Here is a 25,865-nt window from a genome sequence, read left to right as displayed (position 1 = left end):
GGAAGAGGAGCAGACATGTTAATCTTCATCTAGCCCATCTTCTGGTGAGGAAGCAGAGGCACAGAGAGGTGGAGCAACCAGTCTGGGATCACACAGCCAGGAGGTGTAAAGCAGGGGTGCAAAGAAGGCAGCTGGAAATATTTGCGTGTTAACCTCAAATCACACACTGAATGTCCACCATGTTTGTTTTCGAATGGTGGAATAATGGCTTTATTTTTCACATTCTCTAAAATGAGCACATATTATTTCCACAATTTTTAAATTGCCTATTTTTCTCAAAAGCCAGCCAACGTTGGGAGCTGGATCTCTGGGCCTGCAGCCTGGTTGAGCTGGTGTTTCACCCCCAATCCCATCCCCCCCAGGGGAGGCAAGGTTGGGGAAGGGATGTGAGCAGTCATCAGGGTGAGAACCTGATCCAGGCCTTCTGGTCCCCCGACCTTCCCCATCAGCACGAGTGAAACTGGCCGGCCCAGGAAAGCTCATTAGCGCACGGTCATCACTGCAAACCAGGGCTTGGAGCTGTGTGCCCCCTCCCTCTCCAATCTGGAGCTGAGGAGGAGGAGCTCAGGCAGGGCCAGCGTGCTCCGCAACTCTGACGCACGGAGGCCACCCTCGCTGCAGCCACTCCTGCGGGCCCCTGAAAAAGACAGCTCACCCTGCTCCCTGGCCCGGGAGTCATGTTGGGGTTCCTGGTCTGCTTGGTGTGTAGGTGAGAATCTGCCCTTCCGTTGCGCCCCGGACAGCCTGGAGGTGAGCACACGCTGGGCCCTGGACCGCGAGCTGCGGGAGAAGTATGAGCTGGTGGCCGCGTGCACGGTGCGCGTCGGCGCGCGCAAGGAGGAGGTGGTGATGGTGCCCTTCCCTGTGACCGTGTACGATGAGGACGACTCGGCGCCCACCTTCCTCGGGGGCTTCGACACCGCCAGCGCTGTGGTGGAGTTCAAGAGGAAGGAGGTGCCTGTCTGCCACCCCTGCGCTTGTCTCTTGTCTGTCGTCCATCTGTTGGGTGTCTGCCACTCCGTCCACCATTTATTCCTTGGTCTGTTCACCTTTCCATCTAGCCATCCAGCCATGTGGCTGAACATCCCTCCACCTATTTGTCAGTTGTCCGTCCAGCTGTCGGGGCTTTCTGCCTTTCTTGAGGGTAGCTGAGGAGGAAAGGGGAGGTCTGCCCAGCTGGCCCCTGATGAGTGTCCAGGGACCCTGGATGCCTAGCACGTGTCTGACCAGTCTGGCAAGGCCAAGGGCGCGCATCGGGTACGGGGGCGCACCTGTGCCGCTGCGCATGGGTACAGTGGTGCTGTCCTGGGGAGGGAGGAGAGGATGGCTGCCAAAAGGGCTCTCCCTTCCACCGCCGTCAGCGCTCACTGGAGGGTCAGAGAGACTCATGGAGGGTAGCCCAGCCCTGCAGAAAGACCAGCCGGTGGCTCTGGCTGTTCTCCCAGCACGGTCCCGCCCACCTCGGCCCGCCCTGCTCTGGTCCGCGCAGGTGGAGCGTGACTGCCACCTGCTGGGCCTGGAGCTGTCCTGCAGCCGGCCGGCCAAGGGCGCAATGGGAGATGTGTGGTTTTACCCGGGTCTCTGGGCACCCCAGGTGCTGATTTGGTGGATGGGCGGACGGGAGGAAAGCACATCTCATTGGTAAAGATCACATAAGCTTGAAAGGGCTGCTTTGGGTGACAACAAGGAGTCTGGATAGCAGCGAAAGCAAAGATGCCCTGTGACTGCTCAGAACTTTCCTTGTTATCCCCTCCAGCCTCGTATATGGAAGGTGTTTGGAGGAGAACATTCTGGTGTATACCTGGGCTTGGATCTGGCTCTGCCATCTATTGCTATGTGACAGTGAGCTAACTCCACCCTTTGTGGCCCAGCTTGCTGTTCTCTGGGACCTGGTGAAGCCTGTCAGCAGAGCACCTGGGCATCTGCTTTAATCCATTCTTACGGGAAGTCTGTAGATGCCTATCATACCTGTTGCGCAGGTGAGGCACAGTGGCCCAGGGAGGATAACTGGGCCAGACGGGCAAGGGACCCCACAGGAACTCTAATGCAGGTCAGTCTGTCCTTAGAGCTGCCTCTGACTGCACACACTTGGTCCACCTGTGGGGCATGTGCCCTCCTGAAGTCAGGCTGCAGGGTCTCCAAGGCGTCCCTCTCACCGGCTCTGACTGGCACGCCCTGTTTTCTGCAGGGCACCGTGGTGGCCACAATACGTGTCTTCGACGCAGATGTGGTGCCAGCATCTGGGGAGCTCCTGAGGAGATACACAAGCACACTACTCCCTGGAGAGGCCTGGGCCCTCCAGACATTCCGCATCGAGCACTCACCCAACGAGACCTTGGTCCAGGCCAATGGCAGTTTTGTGCGGGCAACTGTGCACGACTACAGTAAGAGGGGCCAGGCACGGCCTGGCTGGGCCCCCTGGGGAACCGGCAGCCCATTCTTCTTGCAGCACCCTACACACACAGACTCGTGTCCTGGCGCTCCGAGCCCCAGGCTGCAAATCCTTCCACTCCACCCAGCCCTTCCTTGTCTCTACTGGGCTCACCTTGGCCACCTTGGTGGGTTTTTACAGGCTTTCTTCTCTCCCTGAACTGCCTCCTCGCAGACCTTGGTAGGGCCCTTCCACACTTCTCCGTACGGACCATGCCAGGGCTCACTGCCCACTACAAGCATATACATCATTGCCTGAGGCCTCCCTCTGGCCTCTGCTTTGCAACCCCCAAGGTGCCTGAGTGCCTGGGGATTATTTCTCCCTTGTCCCCACAGCTGTCTACTAACAGGGATTAGTATATAACAGCAGCTCTGTATGTTGGAGCCAGAGAATCCCGCAATGATTATCCTGTCTGGCTCCTGGAATGTCCTGCAGGACTAAGCTCCAGGGACCTACTGTGCTCACCTGCAGGGCGGGGCATCTTCATCAGCTGCCTCGTCTCCCCCACCTTCCCTCCCAGGTTTTCTGGGGTCACCTGCCAAATACCCAACTTGCACTTGAATCCTTGATTTGCAATCTGCTTCTGAGGGATCCCAGAATCGCTGGTACTGTTACCCCTTTCTGCCCGGACTGATCCTGTCCTGGGCTGATCCTCCCCACCCCTACTGAGCCTTTGAAGGTCTCCTGCCCTGTATAAGGGAAAATGTCATCCCTGCCCAGGCCCACTCACTTATACACCATGTGTACCAAAACCTCCCCACCCATATCCTTCTGTCTCTGCACAACTAGAACCATAGCCGCAGCATGCAGCAGGCGCGGAAGTGTGCAGGCTCCGCGTGCTGGGGGCCTATGAAGTCCAGGGCTCCACTAGAGGCTGCGGCTGCTGGGAAGAGGTCTCTGGGGGAATGGAGGCCAGTATGATCTTCCCAGGGCCTCAGTGGTGGTAGATCTTTATCTCGTGTATGTGCTCACCCCACACATACATGCTACACACACACACACTCTTTATATGCATACCACATACACACATGTATACCCTATACACAACTCACACACACGTACCCCACCACACACACACACCCCACCACACACATACCCCACCACACACACACACATCCCACCATACACATATACCCATACCACCACACACGTACACACACACACACACCCCACCCATACCCCACCACACACACGCACCCCACGCACACATACCCCACCACACACACGCACCCCACCACACACATACACACATCCCACCACACACACACACACTCCACCACACACACACACATACCACCATACATACAAGTGACCTCCCACCTGAGAAGGCTTCTCTCGGCGTCCAGCTCAGCACAATGGACATTTAAACAGTGGTTCTAACTTAGCACCATCTGCCAAGTCTGTGATCCACACAGCACAAGTGTGAAAATCTGTGTTTGCACACGTGTGTATGCGCCTGGTGTGTGGCTGGGAGGAGGCGTGCAGCGGCGTGGGGCAGCGGTCCCAGGCCTCAGCAATGAGGCAGTCATCACTGTGCCCCCACCCACAGGGCTGGTTCTCAACCGGAGCCTCCCCATCTCAGAGAGCCGCTCCCTGCAGCTGGCCGTGCTGGTCAATGACTCGGACTTCCAGGGCCCCGGGGAGGGCGTCCTGCTCCTCCACTTCAACGTGACCGTGCTGCCTGTCAGCCTGCACTTACCCAGCGCCTACTCCTTCACTGTGAGCAGGCGGGCCCGCCGCTTTGCCCAGGTGAGCGCACAGCCCGATGCCTGCCGGGGTGGGGGCACAGAGGGCCAGAGGACCCCCAGGGTGGGGTACTCTGTTTAACAGATTACAAGCAGGGCTGAGGATGAGAGACATTCCTTCTGGCCTAACATGTACACGGAGTGGCCCGGGAAAGCCTCAGGCACAGGGCCAGGGAAGCTGGGGCCATGGCGAAGTTGGCAGAGTCATGGGCAGGGTTGGTGGGCACCATGGGCCTCTTTTTTACCCTCTCCCTTCTTGGTATCTTTAAAGTGTGTTTCATCCTAATGTAAGAGCAATGCCAGCTAAAGCTACATATGGTGACTTAGAAAGATGTTCCTGGTGGGTTTGTAAAAATGGTTTTGTAAAAATACTGGCCTCACGTGGCTCCTTATGTTCAAAAGCAAATTTTCATTGATGAAATTTACAAGTTTGTAAATTCAGTCAGAAGTTAACAGTGGCGCCCTCTGCGGGGAAAGGTGGGGAACGCTTCCCCTTAGCCTCTGCAAGTGCGTTTACTAGAGCTTATCTTGCGTGCATTTGTCATTGGAAAATAACAATTAGTTAAAGTAGTATAAGATGAGGGACAGAGAGGACTGATTTCTTCTCGCCATATCAACTAGTACTTAGCATTTTGGTAGTTTTTTCTAGAAAGTTTCTCTTAAGGACTTTTGTAATTTTACTTGCAGTTGCAGCATGCAAAGGGCCTCATGTACTGCTCTTTCCTAGCAGCTTCAGATCCATCCTCTTCAGAAGGTCATGCTTAGGGGCATCTCCACTTGTCCCAGTTTCTATGGTTGGTTCCTATGCCCCCTCCACTCCTGACAGCCACCCAGGTCCCGCACACAAAGGACCCCTCCTTTGGACATATCCAAGCTCCCTGACCTGCCTCAAAAGGCCTTTCATGGAGGCGGAGGTCAAGGATGGTGGGAGGCGACAAGGCAGAGGGGCCTGAACGGTGTCTGAGGGCGTACTGAATGGAAGCAGGCCCTGCAGGACGTGACATCTGTACCCCAACACACTCAAAATATTACAGGGACTTGAGTCCCAATCCAGCCTCAAACTCGCTGTGATCTTTCACCCCCACCCCCCCAGTCTTTATGATTGTAAATTGAGGATAGTGACCTTGGGCAGTTTCGAGGCCCCCTATGGGAGAGTGGAAGTGAGCACACTTTATACGGGATGCACTGGGGCACCCGGGAGGGGGTTTGGTTGTGGTGTCAGGCCTGGGTATGGAGCAGCCTGGCTCTGCCCTGGGCCTGAACAAGCTGAGCAAGTACCTGCCCAGTGGCTGCAGGTGGGGCCTCACCTGCCCCACCCCTGCCCTCTGCCACCCAACTTGACTAGTCAGAGCTTTTGGTTTTAAGCCACTGAAATTCTCGTTCTAACTCAAGTAGCCAAAGGATAAAAAGGAGAGTTCCGGCTGCCCAGCTCTGGGGCCCAGCAGTGGCACTGCCAGCCTAGCATCCCCAGGAGAAGATCCTGTCTTTTCCAGGGCTTCTAGCCAGAGTCCCAGGAAGACCCCCTGGGGCTCAGGTAGGGCAGGCAGCGAAGCTGCGTGAATCATGTGGCCCTGGTGCGGTGCTCTGACGGCCCAGGCAGGTGGCCTGGGCAGGGGCTGGAGCACCCCAGCCACATGCAATGAGGATGGCAATTGGTGGTCCCCAAAACAAAACTGGCCTGGCCAGAAGTGAGGGAGGTGAGAAGGAGGGACCAAATCAGCCTTCGTGCCTAAACAAGTGAGTAAGTGAAGAATGAGCTGGGAACACAGGCACCTCTCAAGGCAGTCACTAAACCAAACCTTAGTGCCCTGTGTTCTTTCACCTCTGGCTCCCAGGAGCAGGGGTGGGCGGTGGTGTGATGGCCAGGGCAGGGGCAGGCAGGTGGATGGGGACTTGAGGGGAGTGGGGCTGTCATCCCTGGACCCAGTAGGGGACTGATCCAGGACTCGGGCCGCCCAGAAGCCCCTCCAGCCACCATCACAGGCCGGTGCAACAGCTGGCTGAGGCATTGCCTGTGCCCCATGCCTAGATTGGGAAAGTCTGTGTGGACAACTGCCAGGAGTTCAGCGGCATCCACGTGCAGTACAAGCTGCAGCTCTCCAGCACCAACTGCAGTGTCCTGGGGGTGGTCACCTCAGCCGAGGACACCACGGGGACCCTGTTCGTGAATGACACGGAAGCCCTGCAGCGGCTCGATTGTTCTCAACTCCAGTACACGGTGGTGGCTGCCGACCGGCCAACCCGCAGGCAGACCCAGGCCCCGCTGGTCGTCACCGTGGAGGGGACGTGTGAGTGCCAGGGCCCCCGTGGAGGGTCGGGACAGGCAGGGTGTGGCAGAGCCCTGGGCTTCCCCCACATGGGAGGGGCCCGGGCCTGCTCCCCTTCACCTAATGGCAGCGTCCCTGAGCCTGAGTCTCTTTCCCTATCGGATGAGAATCACAGTGCCCCCTGCATAGCCAGGCTGGGAGGGTGACAAGGAGAAAGTATAAAGCAACGTAGGCCAGAGTCACCTCATAGTAAATGGCCGCCACTCCCCATCCCCATTGCCGATGCATTCTGTACATGCACTTGCTTTAGGGCTGCCAGAGAAAATACGAGACCCTGGTTAAATTTAAACTTCAGGTAAGCAACAAGCATTTTTTGGTGTTAGTATGTCCCTTTGCAGAGTCTTTTAGAAGACAAACTTCCAGGTATGTCCATGCAGTGTTAGGGACACAGTTACACAAAGCAAGTAGTCACTGTTTATCTGAAATTCAGGTTTAACTAGGCGTGTGTGTTTTGGCCGAGTCTAGCCACTAGCCTCCTCACATCCTCCCTCCATACGTACCCCAGCCCAGTAGCTGCCTCCCCTTGCCGTGACTGTGGTGACAGCCCTCTCCTCCGTGGGCCCCATCACTGCTCTGTGCCCTGGTGCTAAGGCACCCCCACCCCTCTGGGCTCACCCATGAAAGGAGCCCAGCCAGTACTTTCCTCTGCCCCAGAGGCTAGCTGGACACTGGGTCCAGGCCACCCCCTGTGACCAGCTTTCTGCCCCCCGCAGATGTGGCTGAGGAGCCAGGCTGCCCCCTGTCCTGTGCAGTCAGCAAGAGGCGGCCTGAGTGTGAGGAGTGCGGCGGCCTGGGCTCTCTGACGGGCAGGTGCGAGTGGAGACAGGGAGATGGCAAAGGTAGGCCCCACGCAGAACCAAGGGCCTCTGGCCAGGTGGTCGAGAGGGGTAATGGTGGCTGAGTGGAAACGGGGTCCGTGTGGGCCCTGCCGGCCACTGTGATGGCCCTCCTCTCTCCACACCTGTTGTCCAGAGCCTTGTCCCCATTTGTAGTTCCTGATGTCGGGAGAGGGTGAGCATGGGTGCAGAGTAGGGGCAGCACAAGGACATTGAGGCTCTTCATCACTGTGGGACCACAGGTCCCTTTGGGTTTGGGAAGGTCTGGGCCAAAGTTGAGATGTGCAGGGGACAGAGAGGCTCTACCTGGGAGGTCCCAGGCCAGGGCATGTGGCCCCAGACAGTAGGGCTGGGGCGTAGACAGCAGCCAAGTCCAAGCTGTGCCCTCCACCACAAGGATCCCACTCATAGATTCTCCACTCGGGCCTCAGTTTGCTCCTCGGGAGGGGGCAGGGTTGGCCGGGAAGGCCCTGGGGTGCCGCCCTTCTGGCTCTGACAGTCTAACCAGGGCGGGTACTCCCATGTGGTGGTGACCGGCCCGCTGTGTGTTATAGGGATCACGAGGAACTTCTCCACCTGCTCCCCCAGCATCAAGACCTGCCCCGATGGCCACTGTGATGCTGTGGAGAGCAGAAATGTCAACATCTGCCCCCAGGACTGCCTCCGTAAGCAACCACTGGGCCTGCAAGTTCAAGGCCCTGGCGTGGGTAAGGGTAGCCAGCAGGAGAGGCTTGGACTACCCCCTGCACTTCAGCCAGACCAGCCTCATTCCTGAATTTTCTGTGCCGAGACTTTTTCTATCATTTCATTTGAACAAAGGGCCCTGCCCCATCAGGACTCTGGAGACTGGTATCCTGACCCACACTCTCCAGTGTCTCCCTGGCCAACTCACACAGTACAGCTCCCAACCCCTGATTCTCCTGGCTCCCTGCTGCCCCTTCTCTGCCCTGTGAAGTAACCACGTGTGGACCTCAACAAGGGCCCTGGACATCCTGTGGGTTCCTCCTCCTAACTGCGGGGCCCAGGGCACGGGATTGGGGGCAGACTGTGTTGATTCCTACCCAGGTGACCCAGATTTCAGAGCTCACTGCCCTCCCTGATATTGTGTGGGGAGGGACTTCACCTGGGTGGTCCTGGTTTGTCTGGTCACACCAGGAGGCTTAGTGGGCTGCATCTGTCACCAGGGGGCGGCAGCATCATTGGTGGGCACGAGCCAGGGGACCGCTGGGGGATAAAAGCTGGCTTCGGTATCTGCAACTGTTTCCCTGAAGAGAAGAAGTGCTTCTGTGAGCCTGAAGACAGCCAGGGTGAGTGGGTGGGGGGCACTGCTGGGATCACATGTAGGGCAGGACTCCCCACACCTCCCTGAGCCCCAGCGAGCCAGGGAGGAAATTGTAGGAAGGCAGGTAAAACCCAGGAGACCCTCTTCCTTCCCTCTGGACCTCAGTTTCCCAGTCTGTGCAGACAGGTCTAGGTCAGGGCCTCTTCACAGTGAGTTCCAGCCCAAAGTTCTATGAGAAAGATTGGGCTGGAAAGTTCTTCCACCAAATAACTCAGCATCTACTCAGATGGTCCTTGTGCAGGGCCTCCTCTGGGCCCATGGCACCGTCTGACCAGAACCCCACCCTTCCAGCCAGAGCCCACAAGTGTTCCTTCTAGACCAGCAGGTGCCGTGGGCGGCAGGGGCCTGAGCACCCAGGGAGCTTTCCTGTCTGAGCCCAGGGACATTTTTCTCATATTTGAGTTGTTGCTGCATGGTGCTAGGTGCAAAGCCACTTTCCTTCCCTCTCTCAGTTTTATAAAGAAAATACGAAAGATGATGGGCACACAAAGGAGGGACCCCACCTCCCCGCCAGCGCTCCGGGGCCAGCTGGCTTCGGTGCAGTGTTCCATGGCTGGTGCGGTGCACACTCTGCCTCTGCTGTGTGACCTCGGGCAGGCTGCTTAAACTCCCTGGGTCCCTTGGCCCTTCTGTAGGAGGGTGACAAGTCTCCATAGGGAAAACGTACGGCACAGCCCCTGCCACACGGTCGCTGCCGTGTGAGTGTGTGTGTTACTCTCACGTCCAGACTCCTGCAGTGCTTACCAGCTGCTTAGTCTGCCAGGGCAGCCCTCCAGTGGTGGGCACCGGGGCCCCCTCCCGGCACGCTGTCCCTCACGGCCACCCCTGCCCGCAGACCCACTGTGTGATGAGCTCTGCCGCATGGTGATTGCGGCGGCCGTGCTCTTCTCCTTCATCATCTCCATGCTGCTCTCCACCTTCTGCATCCACCGCTACCACAAGAACGCCCATAAGCCGCCCATCGCCTCCGCTGAGATGACCTTCCGCCGGCCGGCCCAGGCCTTCCCAGTCAGTTACTCCTCGTCGGGTGCCCGCCGGCCCTCCCTGGACTCCATGGAGAACCAGGTCTCTGTGGATGCCTTCAAGATCCCGGTGAGGCTCCAGGGAGGGCCTTGGCCTGGGAGGCAGCCCTGCAGGGGGCACTGACATCCGGCCTGGGGAAGTGGGGAAGTGTAGGGAGTGGGGCTCCCTGGTGCCGAGTGTCCAGTAGCCCACAAGCAGCTAATGCATCCTCGCCCACCAGGAACATACCATGGGTGATCCCCAAGTCTTCATGGAGCTGCCTTCCAGGCAGGGCAGGCGGGGGGGAGGGTTGCAGAGGGCATGGGGCCGTTGAGCAGAGTGGAGAGTGCTAGGTGCTAATTTAGGTGGACTGAGATTTGGGAGGGTGGGCCATGCCATATCTGATAAAGAACTGTCCTGCAGATGCCCCAAGGACTGGGGGGAGGCCCTGAGGAAGACTGTGGATTTTATTCTCAGAAGGTGGGGCCCTGGGGTTTGGGGGTTCAGCGGAGGAGGCCCATATTTGGCCTTCATTTCTGCAGGCTGCTCTGTTGGGGCCCCAGTCTATGGGGTGGGTGCAAAAGTGGGGGCCCTATGATGAGGCGCTCTCCTCATCCAGGCAAAAGATGGCAGCAGGCAGGGGCTGGGCCAGGTGGCAGCCGTGGGGAGGGGAGTTCATTTGTGGAGCGGAAAAAGGGGTACCATGGGGCCTCTGGGCCAGCTGTGGCGGAGGCTGGCCCCAGGACTCTGCAACCAGCTGGCTGATAGAGAGTGCCAGCCAGAGGCAGCAGGCTCCCAATCCCTCCTCTCCGTAGGAGGGCCTGGGCCTGCAGTTACTGTGTGCTCCTTACAGCCTCCATCCCGGCTAGGCCTCCCCTCAACCTGCCGTGCTTCTCCTGGGTCCCTGCTGGCAACTGCTAAGGAGCTGGAAGCCAGGTTCTAAGAGGGACCGAGGAGAGGTGCATGTGAACAGAAGCTGTACCCCCAAGGCCTGGCAGGGAGCATTGCCCCTTGACTGGGGCCTCCAGGCAGAAAGCTCCAGACTCACCGGGACTTTGGCAGTACCCTACTCTGGCTGGAGGTGGCTACGGTTTATAGGAGGAGCCACCCAAGGGTGCTCATCCCTTAGTGTGGGTCGGGGCCATGGGAGCCATTCCCACATGTGGTGGACACCACGGCCTCTACCCTAGCTTTCCTAGTGCCAGTCACTCAGCGGACGGGGTCTGTGACCCCTGTCCTGGGAAGCGTCTCAGCCTCTGCAGCAGACCTCTTGGATAAGCCACTTGATTCCTTTATAAATGCAGGCAGTTGATGGAGAGGTCACAGGAAGGGCAGTGATGGCAGGTGCTCGTGCAGGCGGACACGTGCTGCCCTCAGCCTACCTCAGCTTGGGCACACGGCACAGAGACACCAGAGCCCAGCCCGAGGTCCAAGGGCTACACTGACCAGCTCTGAGGACATGTTGCTCAACTGCTTGACCTTAGTTGTCTCTTATATAAAGTGGGGAGAATTTTTAATGTCTTCTAAGAAGATCAAATCAGTGCTATCCACATAGGTTTAGCGCAGTTTCCATGTGCAGTGAATGCTTATCCAGTGCCGGTAAGAACACCAGGGTAACGATGATGATGTTGTCAACTCTGCCCCTGCCTGTGGGTTCTTGGGGAACCTGGGCCAACACCAGGATGCCCAGGAGCTGGCCAGCAGGAGCCCGAGACACTGTACTGAGAGGAGGCCACCTCTGCCCACGAGGAGAGCACACACACCTACACTTGGTGTTGGAAAGCATGGCTGTGCTCAGCAGGACAGTGGGCGCAGTGGTGTCATCTGTGTGGGTCAGGCGAGTCTGGCAGGGCGCAGCATAGCAGCACCCCCAGGCCACACCCACATCCAGCTGCAGGGAGGGTTGGGGCAATGGATGCCCAGTGCTGGCAGAGGAGGAGAGGTTCCAGCATCCTCAGGACAGGCTTCGGCATCCCCAGTCAGAGTTCAGATCTGGGGTCTGGGAAGCTGTCGCAGAGTCATCCTGAGTGGGATTTCAGTGGGAAGGCAGGGTGGGTAGAGGGGGACATGGTGGAAGGTGGCTGCAGGTTCAGGGAGATGGCCAGTCTCATTGATTACAGGAGTAGCTTCTTCCACATGTCAGGATGGAGGTTCCTAACTACTGTTGTGGTACCTTTTCTGGGGCAGCACACAGGGAAGTTTCCCTGGACACTTCCATTCATAGCTGGGCATCCTGGGTAGCTTGGGCCACCGGTGCCAGTGGAGTCCTCTTAGGGATCCTGGGGATCTCTGGAGAATACAGATCGGAGCCTGGTCTGTAGGACGTCCACAGCTTGTGGGCTTGGTGTCCAAAGTGGAGGCAGCTGGTGGAGGCTTGGGCTCCCAGGGAAGAGGCCACACTCCCATGTGAGCACCCCCGGGTGCTAAGTAAGTCCTGAACTCCTTGTTTGAGAGACAAGGACATGGGCCTGGGATGGCCAAGGACATGTTCTGTAGACGGGGGACAAGCAAGGGTCCAGGCATCCAGAGTCCAGGCCATTCGGTGGCAACAGCTGTCTTCCCATAATGTGTGGGATCCTACCCAACTGTGGGGTCCTGCCCTTGGTGCAGGGGGATGACCATTGCCCACTAGGTCAGGTGGCAGTGTTTGCACACTGGAGCTTGTCCACTGGGGGCTCATTTATGGGCCTTGTCTTCTTATTTTCCTCTTACTCTCACCAACTTTCTCGCTTCTCCTCTTCCTCCCCTTCCTTCAACCCCACATAGGAGGATCCAAAGTGGGAATTCCCTCGGAAGAACTTGGTTCTTGGAAAAACTCTGGGAGAAGGTGAATTTGGAAAAGTGGTTAAGGCAACCGCCTTCCGGCTTAAAGGCAAAGCAGGGTACACGACCGTGGCCGTGAAGATGCTGAAAGGTACTTGTCTGGACAGTGTGCACAGATGGCTCTGTAGGAGCCCTGAGGGCTGGATGGAACCACCCTGAAAACCAGGGTGCTGACAGCCAGCCCGGGACCTTCTAAAGAGCCCCCCATGGCTATTCTTGAGTGGCTGCATTCTGAAGACCCCCACCATGGATGACATGGGCCAGGGTGGCCCCTGGAGAAACAGAGCAAGAGGACTTCCTCACTTGGAAGGTTCTAGCTTGGTGCTTCTTCTGCCCCAGTGTTGGGTAGAGATCTGAGTTTTTAAAAAATTAAAAGCCTTTTGGTCTTGAACTGACAGCTCTCCCACCCCAGTCTGCCCCATTCGTTCCTCTCAGCCAAGTGCCCCTGGGGTCCTTCCTGGTGAAGAAGCCACCTGGAAGAACTGGCTCCTGGAACTCTGCCTGGCCCAATCCCCGGTGGCCCCCAGTGGATCTGCCCCTCCCCTGTGACCCACTTGTGCCATAAGTCTGGCTCAAAGTGGGCACACACTCATACACACACACACACACACACACACACACACACACTGGTGTTTCTGAGCAGATACTGCGTGGACGGCCCTCTGCCATGACCAGACTCTGGTTCACATGGACCAAGGGCCCAGTGGCCATGCAGTGGGTAAAAGTTGGCGTGTGCACATGAGAATTCTAGCACAACACTTGGGGCTACACTGTGCAGGGTGCTTCTGAATGCTTACCTAGGTCCACAGACTGGGGTCTCCCCATGCCTTCATGAGGCCCCAGGCACTAAGGGGGCACATAGAGACCAGCCCCCAGGCCAACCTGTGTGGGTCCCAACACCCTCTCTCCCAGCTGTCCTCTCTCTTCCAGACAAGCGTGTGGCCAGAGGGGGCGATGTGGTACAGCTCGGCAGTGGGCTGTGGGGCAGCTGTCCCAGGAGGCCTGTGTAGCCACAGCTTCTGACTCCACATCCCTCCCCCCCAGGCTTCAGCGCCTGGTGGGAGCCCAAGCACAGCTCTGCCCACCCTCAGGATGCATGTGCCCAGCATGGCAGGAGGCCACCTCTGTGAAGTCCCATCATCTCCAGCTTTCTCCAGGGCCTCACCCTCCTGTTGAATGCTTGGTCAGCAAGTGTTTTAAGACATGGGACAGTCCTCTTTCCCTCCCAGAAGGATTTATGAGTACAGTCTCTGCACCACTCTCCTTGAAAGATGGCAATTGCAGGGAAATACTGCCACTTACACACACAGCCTGGTCCCAGGAGGGTTTTCCTGGAAAGACCCTGCTGATGAGGAAGTTTGCTGCTCAGGGTTATTATTCCCTGGAGGCAGATGAGGCTGCTGTTAACCATCCTACAAGCTAAGAGAAGCCCCGAGCAGCAGGGTCCTTGGGGGCCTTGTCTAAACCTGGGTAGGCTATCTGGGAAGGAGATAACCAGGGTCTGTGCAGATCTATGACATGGGTCTGGTGACCAAAGGTGTTCACAGAAGTGGCTTCTAGAAGGGACTGGTTTGCAACTCACCGTGCTTATGTGCATTTCAGAGAACGCCTCCCCAAGCGAGCTGCGGGACCTGCTGTCAGAGTTCAACCTCCTGAAGCAGGTCAACCACCCACATGTCATCAAGCTATACGGGGCCTGCAGCCAGGATGGTAAGGCCGGCCAAGGGACAGGCAGCTGCCCGGTGCAGGCTGGGGGCTCTGGGCTGCTTCATTCTTCCTCCTTCCCCTTCCTTGTCCTCTGTGGCTCTGGCCCCCACCTGGGGCCTGCATCCTCCTGTGTGGGTGAGAGGACTAGAAAGGGCTGCCGCAAGAGCGTGGGCATGAGGCCTCTGCTCCGAGCGTGCTCTCTGGGCCTGCCGCAGGTGCTCCGAGATCTCTGGTGACAGTTGGTTTGTCAGTATCCCATTCCAGATGGAGCTCTAGGGCAGGGAGCTCTAGAAACAGATGGTGTGTCCTGGGCACCTACTGGGTACTAGGTGTGCCATGGCCTCCAAGTGACCAACCTCAGCCTTGAGTGGTAAAGGCATTGTCACCATTTCCCACATAAGGACACAGGAGGTTGGCCTGGTCTGTGCCACGCAAGGGCCTCTGGCCATGTGTGTACACGTGTGCACGAATGTGCATGTTGCTGGTACGAGAGGGCAGGGTACGGGCAGCAGGACGCTGGTTGGCACCAGCAGGACTCAAGGCTGGGCCTGGGATGGGATGGCAGCCTCAGAGCTGCCGAAAACAGGGAGCAGGGAGCAGGTGCCACGTGAGGCTTCGGATCCTCTGCCTGCATCCGCTGTCCCCAGCCTGTGCTGCAGCAGGGCCAAGGGTATGGAAAGACATGACATCCTAGCAGCAGGGGTGAGCCTCCCAGGGGAGCACTGAGCACAGTGGCTGCCTGCCTTGGGCACACCAGAAGGTTGTGCTCCACTGCCCAGGGAGCCTGCTTCACGGGCAGCGCAAGGAGAGCAAGCCATGCAAGAGTGAGCTGGGACTGAAACATGTAACTCGTGCCGCATGGCACCCAGGCCACCAGCCAGAAGGATACAGCCCACTTCTGGTGGGGTGCAGAGCCTGCCTGGGGACCCTGCAGCCTCCTCCCGTGCTCCCAGAGCTGGCCTGACTTCTGACGGCCCAGAGCCCTGCAGGCAGTCAGCTCACAGCCCCCACTCGCCTGCCAGGGCCACTCTTCCTCATTGTGGAGTACGCCAAGTACGGCTCCCTGCGGGGATTCCTCCGAGAGAGCCGCAAGGCTGGGCCGGGCTACGTGGGCAGTGGAGGCAGCCGCAGCTCCAGCTACCTGGACAACCCTGAGGAGCGGGCCCTGACCATGGGCGACCTCATCTCCTTCGCCTGGCAGATCTCTCGGGGGATGCGGTACCTGGCGGAGATGAAGGTGTGTGCCGCGCCGGCCCGGGCCCCCACTGCCTGCCATGGGGACCTAGGTTTCAGGGGTCCCTGCTGTTTCTTCCTCACAGCTTGTCCATCGGGACTTGGCTGCCAGAAATGTCCTGGTAGCCGAGGGGCGGAAGATGAAGATTTCGGATTTTGGCCTATCCCGAGATGTTTATGAAGAGGATTCCTATGTGAAGAGGAGCAAGGTACCAGGTCCCCGGGGGGTGGCCCAGGGCTCCTGGGCAGAGTGGAGGGCAGGGGGCAAGGTTCCCACAGTGAGTGGGGGCAGAGCCCTTAGAACATCTGGGGAGCAGAGAACAGAGTCTTAGAGTATGAACTTCTAGCCCTCATCTTCAAATCCTTCCCTGATTCCTGGGTCCCCAGAGACCCAGCTCAGCACTCATCCTGGGTCTGCTCCTTCCCTTCCTGAGAGCCAGGCCCGACCTTTCAGAGAGCCCACTGGGGAGCCAGGCCTGTAGCTTCTCTTGCTTTTAATCCCCACCACGTTTGAAGGTCACCTAGTGCTGCGGAAGTGACAGTTGTCTCCGCAGTTGTTCCTCTCGCTTCTACAGGATGAAAGCTTCCCTGTTTCCTCTCTGTGAAACTTTAGCTCTTCACTCAAAGGAGACTGAAGTCAATACACCTGAGCGTGGCAGTCATTCCAGGGCAGAAAGGAATGAACTGCTTTACAGGTGGGGGTTCCTCTGGGCCGGGGGCCTGGGAACCCCTGGCTGGGTGAGTTTGGAAGGCTCCCAGGGAGGCCCTGGAGACAGAGTCCAGAGACACGGCATAGGGTTCTCAGACACTTTCTCCAAACCTCTGAAATAGGTGGTCTGGGGCCCTTCTGGGGAATTTGCTTCGCTGTGTTGTCCAGTTCCCTGTGGCACTCGTCCTAACACTCCTAGTTCCCCTGCCCTGTCGGTTGCTGTCCTGCAGCCTCCTGTGACAGACCAGACAGGGCCACTCACAGGGCCGTCCAAGAATCACGGCTGCCTGGCCTTCAGGACAGACACTGATCAAAACAGCATACAAAAAGCGACTTCTGTAGACCTCAGATCTGCTGTCAGGGGTCAGGAGAAGCCCCATGTCGCCATAGGCTGAGGTTTTGTTTCTTCTAGGGTTTCCGTTGTGACAGCATATCTCAGAACTGCCAAAGGGGAAGTGGAGAGGGGCTGCTTCCTGCCCCATGCAGGGGTGTGGACAGAGTCTTTGTACTGATGCACCAGTCCCCCAAGAACGGGGGAGCAGAGAGGTACAGGCGTCCAAGCACAAGGCGTCCTGGAGAGCACAGGCAGCAGGCAGTGTTATTATGAACACATGCCCCAGAAAATCACACTTCATTAAGGATGTAAATCCTAAAGAATGCTTTAAAGAAAAAGAAATTACAGGACATGGTGCATTAAAATCCAATGCACACATTTTTGGTTGATTTGTGTCCTAAGACTTACCTACTGAAGAGCTGTTTCTCAAGTTGTATTGGAAAGCATTTGTTAGGTCTGACCCCGGCCCCTCCACAGTGGGGGCACTCTTTCAAAGGATGCTAACAGGGGTCTGGGATAAAGTGATAGGGAAAAAAGCAGCTCCAACACATGAAAACAGATTTCTTCCCTCAGGGCTTCTTGGAACAGCCTTTAGTGTGTTGGTTTGCATCAGAAGTCCCCAAGATGGAAACACTGGAAGTTGGTTTCCCAAACTCATTTACCCTCAGAAATGGGGAGATCTTGCTTGGTGGCATTCTTGGCCCACACATTGGGCATCACCACCCAGGGCACCCCAGAGTCCTCTGGACCTGGCCGTAGGGAAACCTGACTTGGACATGGTCGTGATTCCTTGGGTTTCTTCTCAGCAGGGATATGGTGCATGACAACGACGCCCTGTCTAGCTGTGGGCAGGCCGGCTGACTCCCTCCAGCGTCTCAGCCACCTAGGAAATCCAGATTAGAGCTGCAGCCCCTCTGAGGCCGTGTTGCCAATTCTGTATCAGGGAGCACTCTGGATGTCATTACTCAGCATCCTTCCAGAGCTGGAAATGCTTGGGACATGGCCTCACGTTCCTCCGCCTCCCCTCCACCCCACCCCCCCCACCCCCACCCCCCGGTTCCCAGGGTGTCAGAGCGATGTTAATGCCTTTCCTTCATTCCCTTTTTAGGGTCGGATTCCAGTCAAATGGATGGCAATTGAGTCTCTTTTTGATCATATTTACACCACCCAGAGTGATGTGTAAGTGTGGGTGTGGCCTTCCTGGGGTCAAGGTTTCATGCATAGTGCACCATGATGCCTCTCTGGGCAGCTTGGCTGGGGAACAAGTGCCTGTTGGCTCATACCAGCCATCTGCAATGACCTCCCCCCCCCCAAGCTGAAGGGGCTTCGTGTATTCGTTCAGCAAATGGCAGGGGCCCACATAGTGGTTCTGAGAGTTGCAGTGGAAGGCATGAGAGCAGTGAGCAGGTAACTGTAAATTCCGCTCGCTGCTCCCATTCCCAGCCCCTCCCTCTCCTCTCTGGGCATCTTAGTGCCACACAGGCCCAGCCAAACAGTTCCCCTCTGTGGACCTGAGTGTGGGCTGGGCTCAGGCAAGTTCCCCTGGAAGTGGAATGGTCCCCACCACAGGTAGGGTGGCCTTGAGTGCGTTGCTAGGCTGGTGTGTCCCAACTGCTCAAAGATGGGAACCAAAACTTAGCCTTTCAGGTCTAATCACAAGACTTGATAGTTTTCGAAAACATAACAGACTGGTTTCTAAGTGTTCTGCCATCAACAGATATGCATATCTTGAATAACGTGGGCTGAGGAAAGGCAGTTCCTGAACAATTTTAAACAGCGTGTTCAGATTACGTAAAGCTGACTGTAGACAGTTGGAAAATGCAGAGAAAAGGGTAATGAAGACACTGGAAGTCACTTGGATCCCACTGCCCCTAAGTAACTCCTGCAGGTTCTGGCATACACAGGTCTTCTAGTGTTTTCCGTGGGGTGTAGGTATATGCATTCTTGCTGTAAGTGGGCTCACGCAATAATGCTATTTTGTGATACGATTTTGTTCCCCCTTCACAGTAAATTTTTCCTCACAGTTAACTATTTTTCTGTAGTAGTGCCTTTTTTCTTCTAAGATTTTATGAAAAGTTCTAAGCCCGCAGAAAAGGTGAAGGAATTGGGCAGGCAGCCCTGTGCCCTGTGGGCAAGGTCCCCCCCTCGCGTGTTGCTGCACTTGCTTGGCTGCTGTGCGCTGTCTCTGATGCTTTTGCATATCTCCACGGGGCCAGCCAAGCACTTCTTGTGGATGTGGGGTCTGAGCTTGGGCAGTGGCTTGGTGGGGCTTCCGCACCACAGGGGTGAGAGCAGGGCAGGCAGACGGCCTATCCCCACCTCCATTCCACATCCAACCATGCAGTCAGGCCTTGGCTGCCTCTTTACACTGGGGGGCTGATGAGGTCAACTGCTGCTGGGAGGACGGATGTCTGGTCTGCTGAGATGAGGACACCACTGGCCCAGTACAGCCGCTCACTGGTTGTCTCACTCCCTTTAGGTGGTCCTTCGGTGTCCTGCTGTGGGAGATTGTGACTCTGGGGGGCAACCCCTACCCGGGGATTCCTCCGGAACGGCTCTTCAACCTTCTGAAGACAGGCTACCGGATGGAGAGGCCTGACAACTGCAGCGAGGAGATGTGAGCAGGCTTTGCTTTGGCCTAGCCTCCCTCAGACACAGACAATATACTCACTCCTTCCCTGCTCCCGAGCAGCCCTGGGCACCAGGGTGAACCGGGTGGTAGGTAGTAACAGGGAAGAGCATGCCAAGGCAGAAGTCAGAGAACCACCATTGGGCCTAACAGCAGATCCTGGGGACCCTGACTCTGCTGGGGGCTGAGTGCACTTCCTGGGTTGGGGGGGGCACTCACATGGATGAGGGGAAATAGGGCCAAGGAGAAGTAGTGGGAAGGATCATAGGATGCTTCAGGCCCAGGGAGCAGATTAGGCCCAAGGCCTGTCCCCACAAGACCCTTGGGGAGGGGCAGGTAATTCAGAATGACCTTAGGGGTACATGTTGGGGAGTGCCCACGTGGAGGCACAGAGGTCGGCAGGGGGCAGGCAAGAAGACCCGGCACCCCTGCCCAAGAGCACCAGAGTCTTCACATATGGCGGTTCCAGCAGATGATTCTCAGAAGACGGGCTGAAAACACATGAGAAAGGGGCCATCACTGGCAGAAACATGCCGGTCCATTCATTCCACAAAATCGGTTTTGTGCCTGCCACGTGCCTGGCTCAGAGCTAAATGCGGGAGTGCAGGGGTGAGTAGGTGACATCTCCCTGGGTGGCCTGGGCTGGCAGCCAGCTGGCCTGGCGCACAGCCACCTGGCAGCCCCTGGGGTCCTGCAACTATGCCAGCGACCCAGGGAAATGAGGAAGTGAGAAAGGCACCAGACAGAGGTGTGATTGGCAGAAGTTTTGTTTGTTTCTGCAACCAGTTCACACTTCCTAAGAGTTTGAAAGACTGGTGTTGCTCTCTCAGCCACCATAGTGGGTATGGCATCCTGTCAGCTGTTTTTCCATATCTATGAAAGGGAAGTGAAGACAAATCTCTCTCAAGGGAAAGGAGACTCACAAGATGCTGTTCCACAGCACCAGGCACCCCCAAATCCTGGCCCGGCTCAGAGAAGGATGTCAGTGACGCAGAGATGGCTTTGGGGTTTAAGAACAGAGCCCTCCGGGCCCAGGGCACTGTGCTGGGTGCAGCGGCTATGATTGGGCAGCCCTTGCTGTGTCCTAACTGCCCATCCGTGCTTCCCACCAGGTATGGTCTAATGCTGCAGTGTTGGAAGCAGGAACCAGACAAGAGGCCGGTGTTTGCTGACATCAGCAAAGACCTGGAGAAGATGATGGTTAAGAACAGAGTAAGTACCTGGAGCCAATTCCTGGTGTCAGGCATCTGCAAGCTGAATGTGGCAGTGGGGGGAATCCTGCCTCACCCCAGTTCTATGGAGTTCCCAGTGCAGGGGCAGAGCAAGGCTAGGCAAAGGGAGATGGTCGTGCTGTCCCCAGAGGGCAGCTAGTGACTGAACCCTTCTCCTTGAGCCGGACCCTTCTCAAATCATAAAGAAACTGAGATTCTTCCCTTAATACTTAGAACTCTCCACAGACAGGTGTGGGAGGCAAATCTTCCACGGTCAAAATAATTTTTAGTAATGGAACATGAGAGAGTAGAGTTGAAGTGGGTATCCTAAATTCAGATGCTGCGAGGGGCCCGGCTGAGGGTTGACAGGTGGCTAGGGAGTGGTGGGGACTGTGGCGACCAGGAGCGCCAGCCCCTCTGAAGAACCGCTCACTGTAGCCACACAATCTACAGGAATGTGAGTGCCAGACTGTCAGGTCTTCTGAATTTCAGAGGATATTTATGTTAAGTTTTCCAGCCTTTAGTGTTAATAACTCATTTAAATTTCTAAAAGCTCAGTCTGGTCGAAATAAAGCATATCTGGGAGGCTAGATTCAGCCCGTGCACCTCCAGCCTACAACTCGTAGGTAAATGAGAAAGCCAACAAGGTTCAACTAATATTTACTGAGCTCCTACTACGTACCGTATTCTGTCTCAGGTGCTGGGGATACAAGTAAACAAGACACGCACAGATCTTGCTTTCAGGGTTTCGTCTTTCCATTGACACATTTACTAAAAGTTGGCATTTCTTCATCCACAAAAACAAAGGTGCATAGTTAGTGTAGGCTGCTTGTAATAAAAGCTAACATCAGTGTACCACTTGGGCCAAGCCTCCAAATCCTGTGATCACAAGGTTACCTTAAATAAAAGTAATAGGTGATGCCAAGAGAGCCAGCCTTCCTAGAACAGAGCTGAGAGTCAGCCAGGAAAATGCTAGAACTGTTCTTTACACATTTAACCAGGGCAGCAGCAGTGGCAGGCGCTGGGAAAGCATCAGGCTTAGGAGCTAAAGCCCATAACAGCATCCTATGCAAAACCCACATCGATGACTTCAGATTTCTGAGTCCTGACGTGCTGTTCTAGACGGTAGGGGTCCTCAGAGGAAAGCTGAAGAGTGTCCAGCAAATCGGAGATGCTTGTTGGCACTCCCACATGAGTAATGGGGCTGCAGTGAGCTCTCCCAGAGCCTCGGGTTTGGTAAACAGGCCAGTTCCCCAGTGCTGGGTGCGGTACTCCCTTCATGCTGCAGAGCTAGCACTGGGCAATGAGGGAGCACATTTCTGCCCCAAGAAGGTGAATTTTTAGGGGGAGCAATGAGGGCTGTGGAGCAGGGCCAGCGAAGCAGAGGCTGGGCGAGGGGCTGTCCGGGGAGGGGCTCAGGTCTCCCAGAGAAGCTAGTAAGCCAGCACGGGGTGGGACTCAGCCAGGGCTTCTGCCTTCAGGCGGGGAGGGGCAGGGCGCAAGTCCAGTTATGACCCACACCGGGGGTGACCGGCCATCTCTCTCTTCCAGGACTACTTGGACTTGGCCGCGTCCACCCCATCTGACTCCCTGCTTTACGATGACGGCCTCTCAGAGGAGGAGACGCCCCTGGTGGACTGTAATAATGCTCCCCTCCCTCGAGCCCTTCCCTCCACGTGGATTGAAAACAAACTCTATGGTAGAATTTCACATGCATTTACTAGATTCTAGCAACATCGTTCTTCTCTGCACTATCCTTACTCTGTGTAATGCTTTTTAAGAGTGTTTCTGGTCTGAATGAAACCAAAGTTCTCTCTGAACCTTTTTGTTTGTAAATGTCTGACTTTGCATCCGTTTACATTCAGGCATTTTTGAAACTATGTTTTTTTAAAAGGATGTGAAAATAAGTATAATTACCACACTGCCCGGCAACTTACGATTATGGAGAAGAAAGAGAGCTGGGCAGAACTCTCAGGGGATATTGAGAAAATGATAAATAAGTCATTTCTGGGGTGGGTATGTATCAAGTCATAGTACTTCTAATTTAACTACTGGGATAAATTTACCTAATCTGGGGAGGCATTTAATTTAGACAGGAGGAGCCAGCACCACCCTGCCTGCACAGAGTGCACAGCCTGTGGTCACTCCCAGACCCCACCTGGGCGGGCAGGGGGCTCTCCGAGGCCTTTCGGTATAAGGGAGCATTGACTGGCCTGGCCTGAGCCCCGCCCACATGCCCACCCTCAGGGAGGACACATGCTGACTGCTGTTTTCACATCCTTTGCGTTACATGCTGTCATGACAGTTGTCACTTATGAAGTCAGTGCTAAAAGCTGGAGCAAATGCTTTTGAAAGAACATAGTCTGTGGTGCTGTGGTCTTGCAATGGACAGTAAATACGGTTCTTGCCAAAACTCCTTCTTTTGTCTTGGATTAAATACTTGAAAATTTTTCTGTTTCCTAACTTGATCATTGATTGTTTTTAACTCTTGGAGTTTCAAGCATTTTTCAGCTGAGATTGTTCCTTTTGCATGCCTCCTGAGTCACTGATTCCTTGCTGGCTTTCGGTCTAGCACTACACGCCATTTGTCCCGTCGACGCTGTGGGGCTCTCCCGCGTGCACCCTTGATTTGGAAGATTCTCTCCTCCGTGGTAGGCTTGGATGGAAGATGAGTAGGATTCTTACCTTAGAGAGCTTTTTATAGAAGCTTCCCACTGTAGTAAGCCCTTTAATTCAGCAATGCTTTATGCTGTCTTAGAAAAAGACTTAAACAGGTCAACAGATATTTATATCAGATTTCGGAGTTCGAAACTCATAAAAGATAAAATTGGTAGTTTCTGTTAAGTTCCAGTTACCAAGAGAGCACATGATCTTTCCCCCAAAAATATAACAGTGTTTTGGAAACCTGGAGCACGAAAGCATTCATGTAATTGGCACAGAAACCAGAAAGTTTGGTTTGAACCTCAAAGGGAGTTTTGCCAAGGCCTTACTGTCTGCACATGAAGTTTTGGTTCTTCAGTGCAGAACAAATGATCTGTTTTCATTTTTAGGCATGTCAGACCCGAACTGGCCTGAAGAGAGTCCTGTACCACTCACGAGAGCTGATGGCACTAACACTGTGTGTCCAAGATATGCAAATGATAGTGTATATGCTAACTGGATGGTTTCACCCTCAGCGGCACAATTAACGGACGCGTTTGATAGTTAACATTTCTTTGTGAAAGGTAACGGACTCCCAAGGGGAAGAAACATGCCGAGAACGGAAAGTCTGCCAGCCCCTCCTTTGTACACTTGACACTGGCTGGTGATTTTCCCTCCTGGCAGACGTAGCCACTGGACCAGAGTTGCGAGTCCAGCCTTTAGTTAGTCCTTCCTCTTCGGCCCTCGGCAGCACCCTGTGTTGGTCCGTGTTCACCGGTGACCACCACACACTCTGTGCTCACACACGTGGGTCCCTCACTCACTACCTGAGCTGCTTGATTTTTCTGGTTGCCACCAAACAAGGCAACAAGATTTAAACACGAAGCACACACACCAGAAGGGCAACAGGAGAAAAAAGAAAAAAAAACCTGACCCAAACGACTTGTCCTTGCTCAGAACAAGAGCCCAGCAAGGCCTTAGAGTGGGGACAAAGCCCTGCCAGGGCTAGAGGGGATGAGGGGACCTCAGGGCAGGCCTCCGCTCAGCATTTGAGATCCTGAGAGCGGTTTTTTAGAATCATGGCACCTTTTCTTAGGAAGACATTTGACTTTTATCATGATTTAAATGATTCTTAAATTTAGCACAATAGAGAGATCGGATGCCATATTTGCGATGTAGAGGGGTGGTGCGAGGGCAGAGGGCTCACAAGACACTTTGGTCCCCATCACTGAGTGATCACTGCCCCCTGACAAGAACAGTGTGAAGAAAAGGGGCGTTTGAGTGGAGTGGCCTCCGGTCCAAGGATTGCCGACAGCAGAGACGTGGCTGCTGTGAACCCCAGTGCGGCCAGCCTTCAGCGCACCACGCATCCAGAGCCAGAGAGCAGTGGCTCATCTCACACATGAGGAGTGGGTGGGGTTGGCGCTCGGGTTACGAGGGACAGTTCGGCTAGTTATGTTAGAAGTAACGCTGGCAATGACCAAGGCCTGCTACACTCCGATTACAGTTCTGATGTGGAAAAGACAATGTTTGGCTCTCATAGAGCTTGTGTGAAAAGGTACGTGTATCCACTCTTTTCTGTGTCTGTAACAACGGAATGCTGCTAGAGCAGGACATTTTTGTTTATTAGATTCTGACTATGACTCATAAACTTCTTGTCATTCTTCACTGCTTGTTTGTGGTCACGGACACTCAGCACTCCTCCCATCTTGCGGGGGCGGCTTTCGGGAAGTCCTCAGCGGCTCTTCTGTCTGTAACTTCGCCGGAGAGGGTCAGTTACCAACACACCTTCTGATCTTCAGACTTAAAGGGACTGACAGTGTCTCATCCAAATACTGTATCTTATAGGCATTTCACAAAAGCAGTAAAATTAGGGCATTTTTGTAGCTTGGATGAGTATGTATCAGAGCCTCATGGGGGGTGTGTGTGTGCGTGTGCACACAAACCCAGAGAGAGAGCTGGAGAAACACTTACTGGAGATGTAACGTGGCTTTAGTTGAGGCCATTTTCCAGACACACTGTGGTAGGTTCTTTTACAAATATCTAGTTGTGGTCAACTTTTGGTTTTCAGATGTGCTTAGTGATACTCATATTAAATGCAGAAAAAAAGAATAAACTCTCTCAAATTGTTAAAAATACCTACTCGATAAGTGCAAGTTGCCATCGTAGGTTTGTGCTTGGCAGGGTGAGAACTCCAGGTCTAACTGGCTGACTGGGTGATGGGGAATTAACCCTTGACCAGTTATCAAACTGTCTATTCCTGAGTTTTAAAAGCACTCATACTTACTAGTCCTATCAGACAATTTTCGTATGCATATACACCGAAGTTACTAAGTATTAAGTATTACTGAGTATTAAATAGCAACCTGTCAGCTATTAAAATTTGTAAAATCTATTTATGAAAGGTTATTAAACCATACCATGTTAATTTGCTTTTGTAATCAAGGTGACTAAGGAAATAATTTCAGTTATGTAAATAAAATCATGTGTCATAAAATGTGTAAACTTCTTTTCTTTTTTTAACTTCCTCATTGGAAACATCAGGTTTCTGATTTTGAAGTTTCAATGTAAGGATTGAAATATCACAAGGAAATCTGTTGTGGTCACCACTGGGGAAGTAGCAATGCTCAAAGAACCAGGAAGCGCTTGGCGATACCTTTGACTTGTCTTGCACAATATGTATGTGAATAGGTACATATATGGTAACTGTTAGAACTCCTCTAATTCCATCATTCACGGTATTTCTTCTTTTATGTTTCCTTCCCTGAAATAGAGCAGCAGCCGTGTTGAGTTCAGGTATTTGTGGTTCTCTAGCAAATGTGGTTTATTTCTTGAAGCCAGAGTTGGACAGGTGTATGACAGAGGATGTAGAATGCTTAGCTGAAATTGAACGTTC

At 54.8% G+C, this 25,865-nt stretch overlaps 1 protein-coding gene across 3 annotated transcripts; it reads left to right on the top strand.

Moving 5' to 3' along the window:
- The first annotated feature begins 695 nt into the window (after window positions 1-695).
- Window positions 696-25,466, top strand: RET (ret proto-oncogene). 3 transcript variants are annotated; one of them, XM_034662907.1, is made up of 17 exons: window positions 696-954; window positions 2,189-2,384; window positions 3,981-4,180; window positions 6,206-6,464; window positions 7,217-7,342; window positions 7,894-8,004; window positions 8,524-8,646; window positions 9,517-9,773; window positions 12,450-12,597; window positions 14,109-14,216; window positions 15,236-15,450; window positions 15,533-15,655; window positions 17,598-17,668; window positions 18,969-19,106; window positions 20,231-20,330; window positions 21,881-22,028; window positions 23,380-25,466. In XM_034662907.1, the coding sequence occupies exons 1-17, from the start codon at window positions 850-852 to the stop codon at window positions 23,535-23,537; spliced, it is 2,586 nt and encodes an 861-aa protein (XP_034518798.1). In that variant the 5' UTR covers window positions 696-849; the 3' UTR covers window positions 23,538-25,466. The 3 variants fall into 3 exon arrangements, with proteins under 3 accessions (XP_034518798.1, XP_034518797.1, XP_034518799.1); XM_034662906.1 differs by having other exon boundaries at window positions 7,894-8,046; XM_034662908.1 differs by lacking the exon at window positions 23,380-25,466 and having other exon boundaries at window positions 21,881-22,778.
- Window positions 25,467-25,865: the final 399 nt, after the last annotated feature.

This window comes from Ailuropoda melanoleuca, chromosome 6 (genome assembly GCF_002007445.2).
Source record: "Ailuropoda melanoleuca isolate Jingjing chromosome 6, ASM200744v2, whole genome shotgun sequence".
In the NCBI taxonomy this organism is placed as follows: Eukaryota; Metazoa; Chordata; class Mammalia; order Carnivora; family Ursidae; genus Ailuropoda; species Ailuropoda melanoleuca.
Note: the sequence above shows the minus strand (reverse complement) of the source record. Positions and strands in the feature narration are given on the sequence as shown.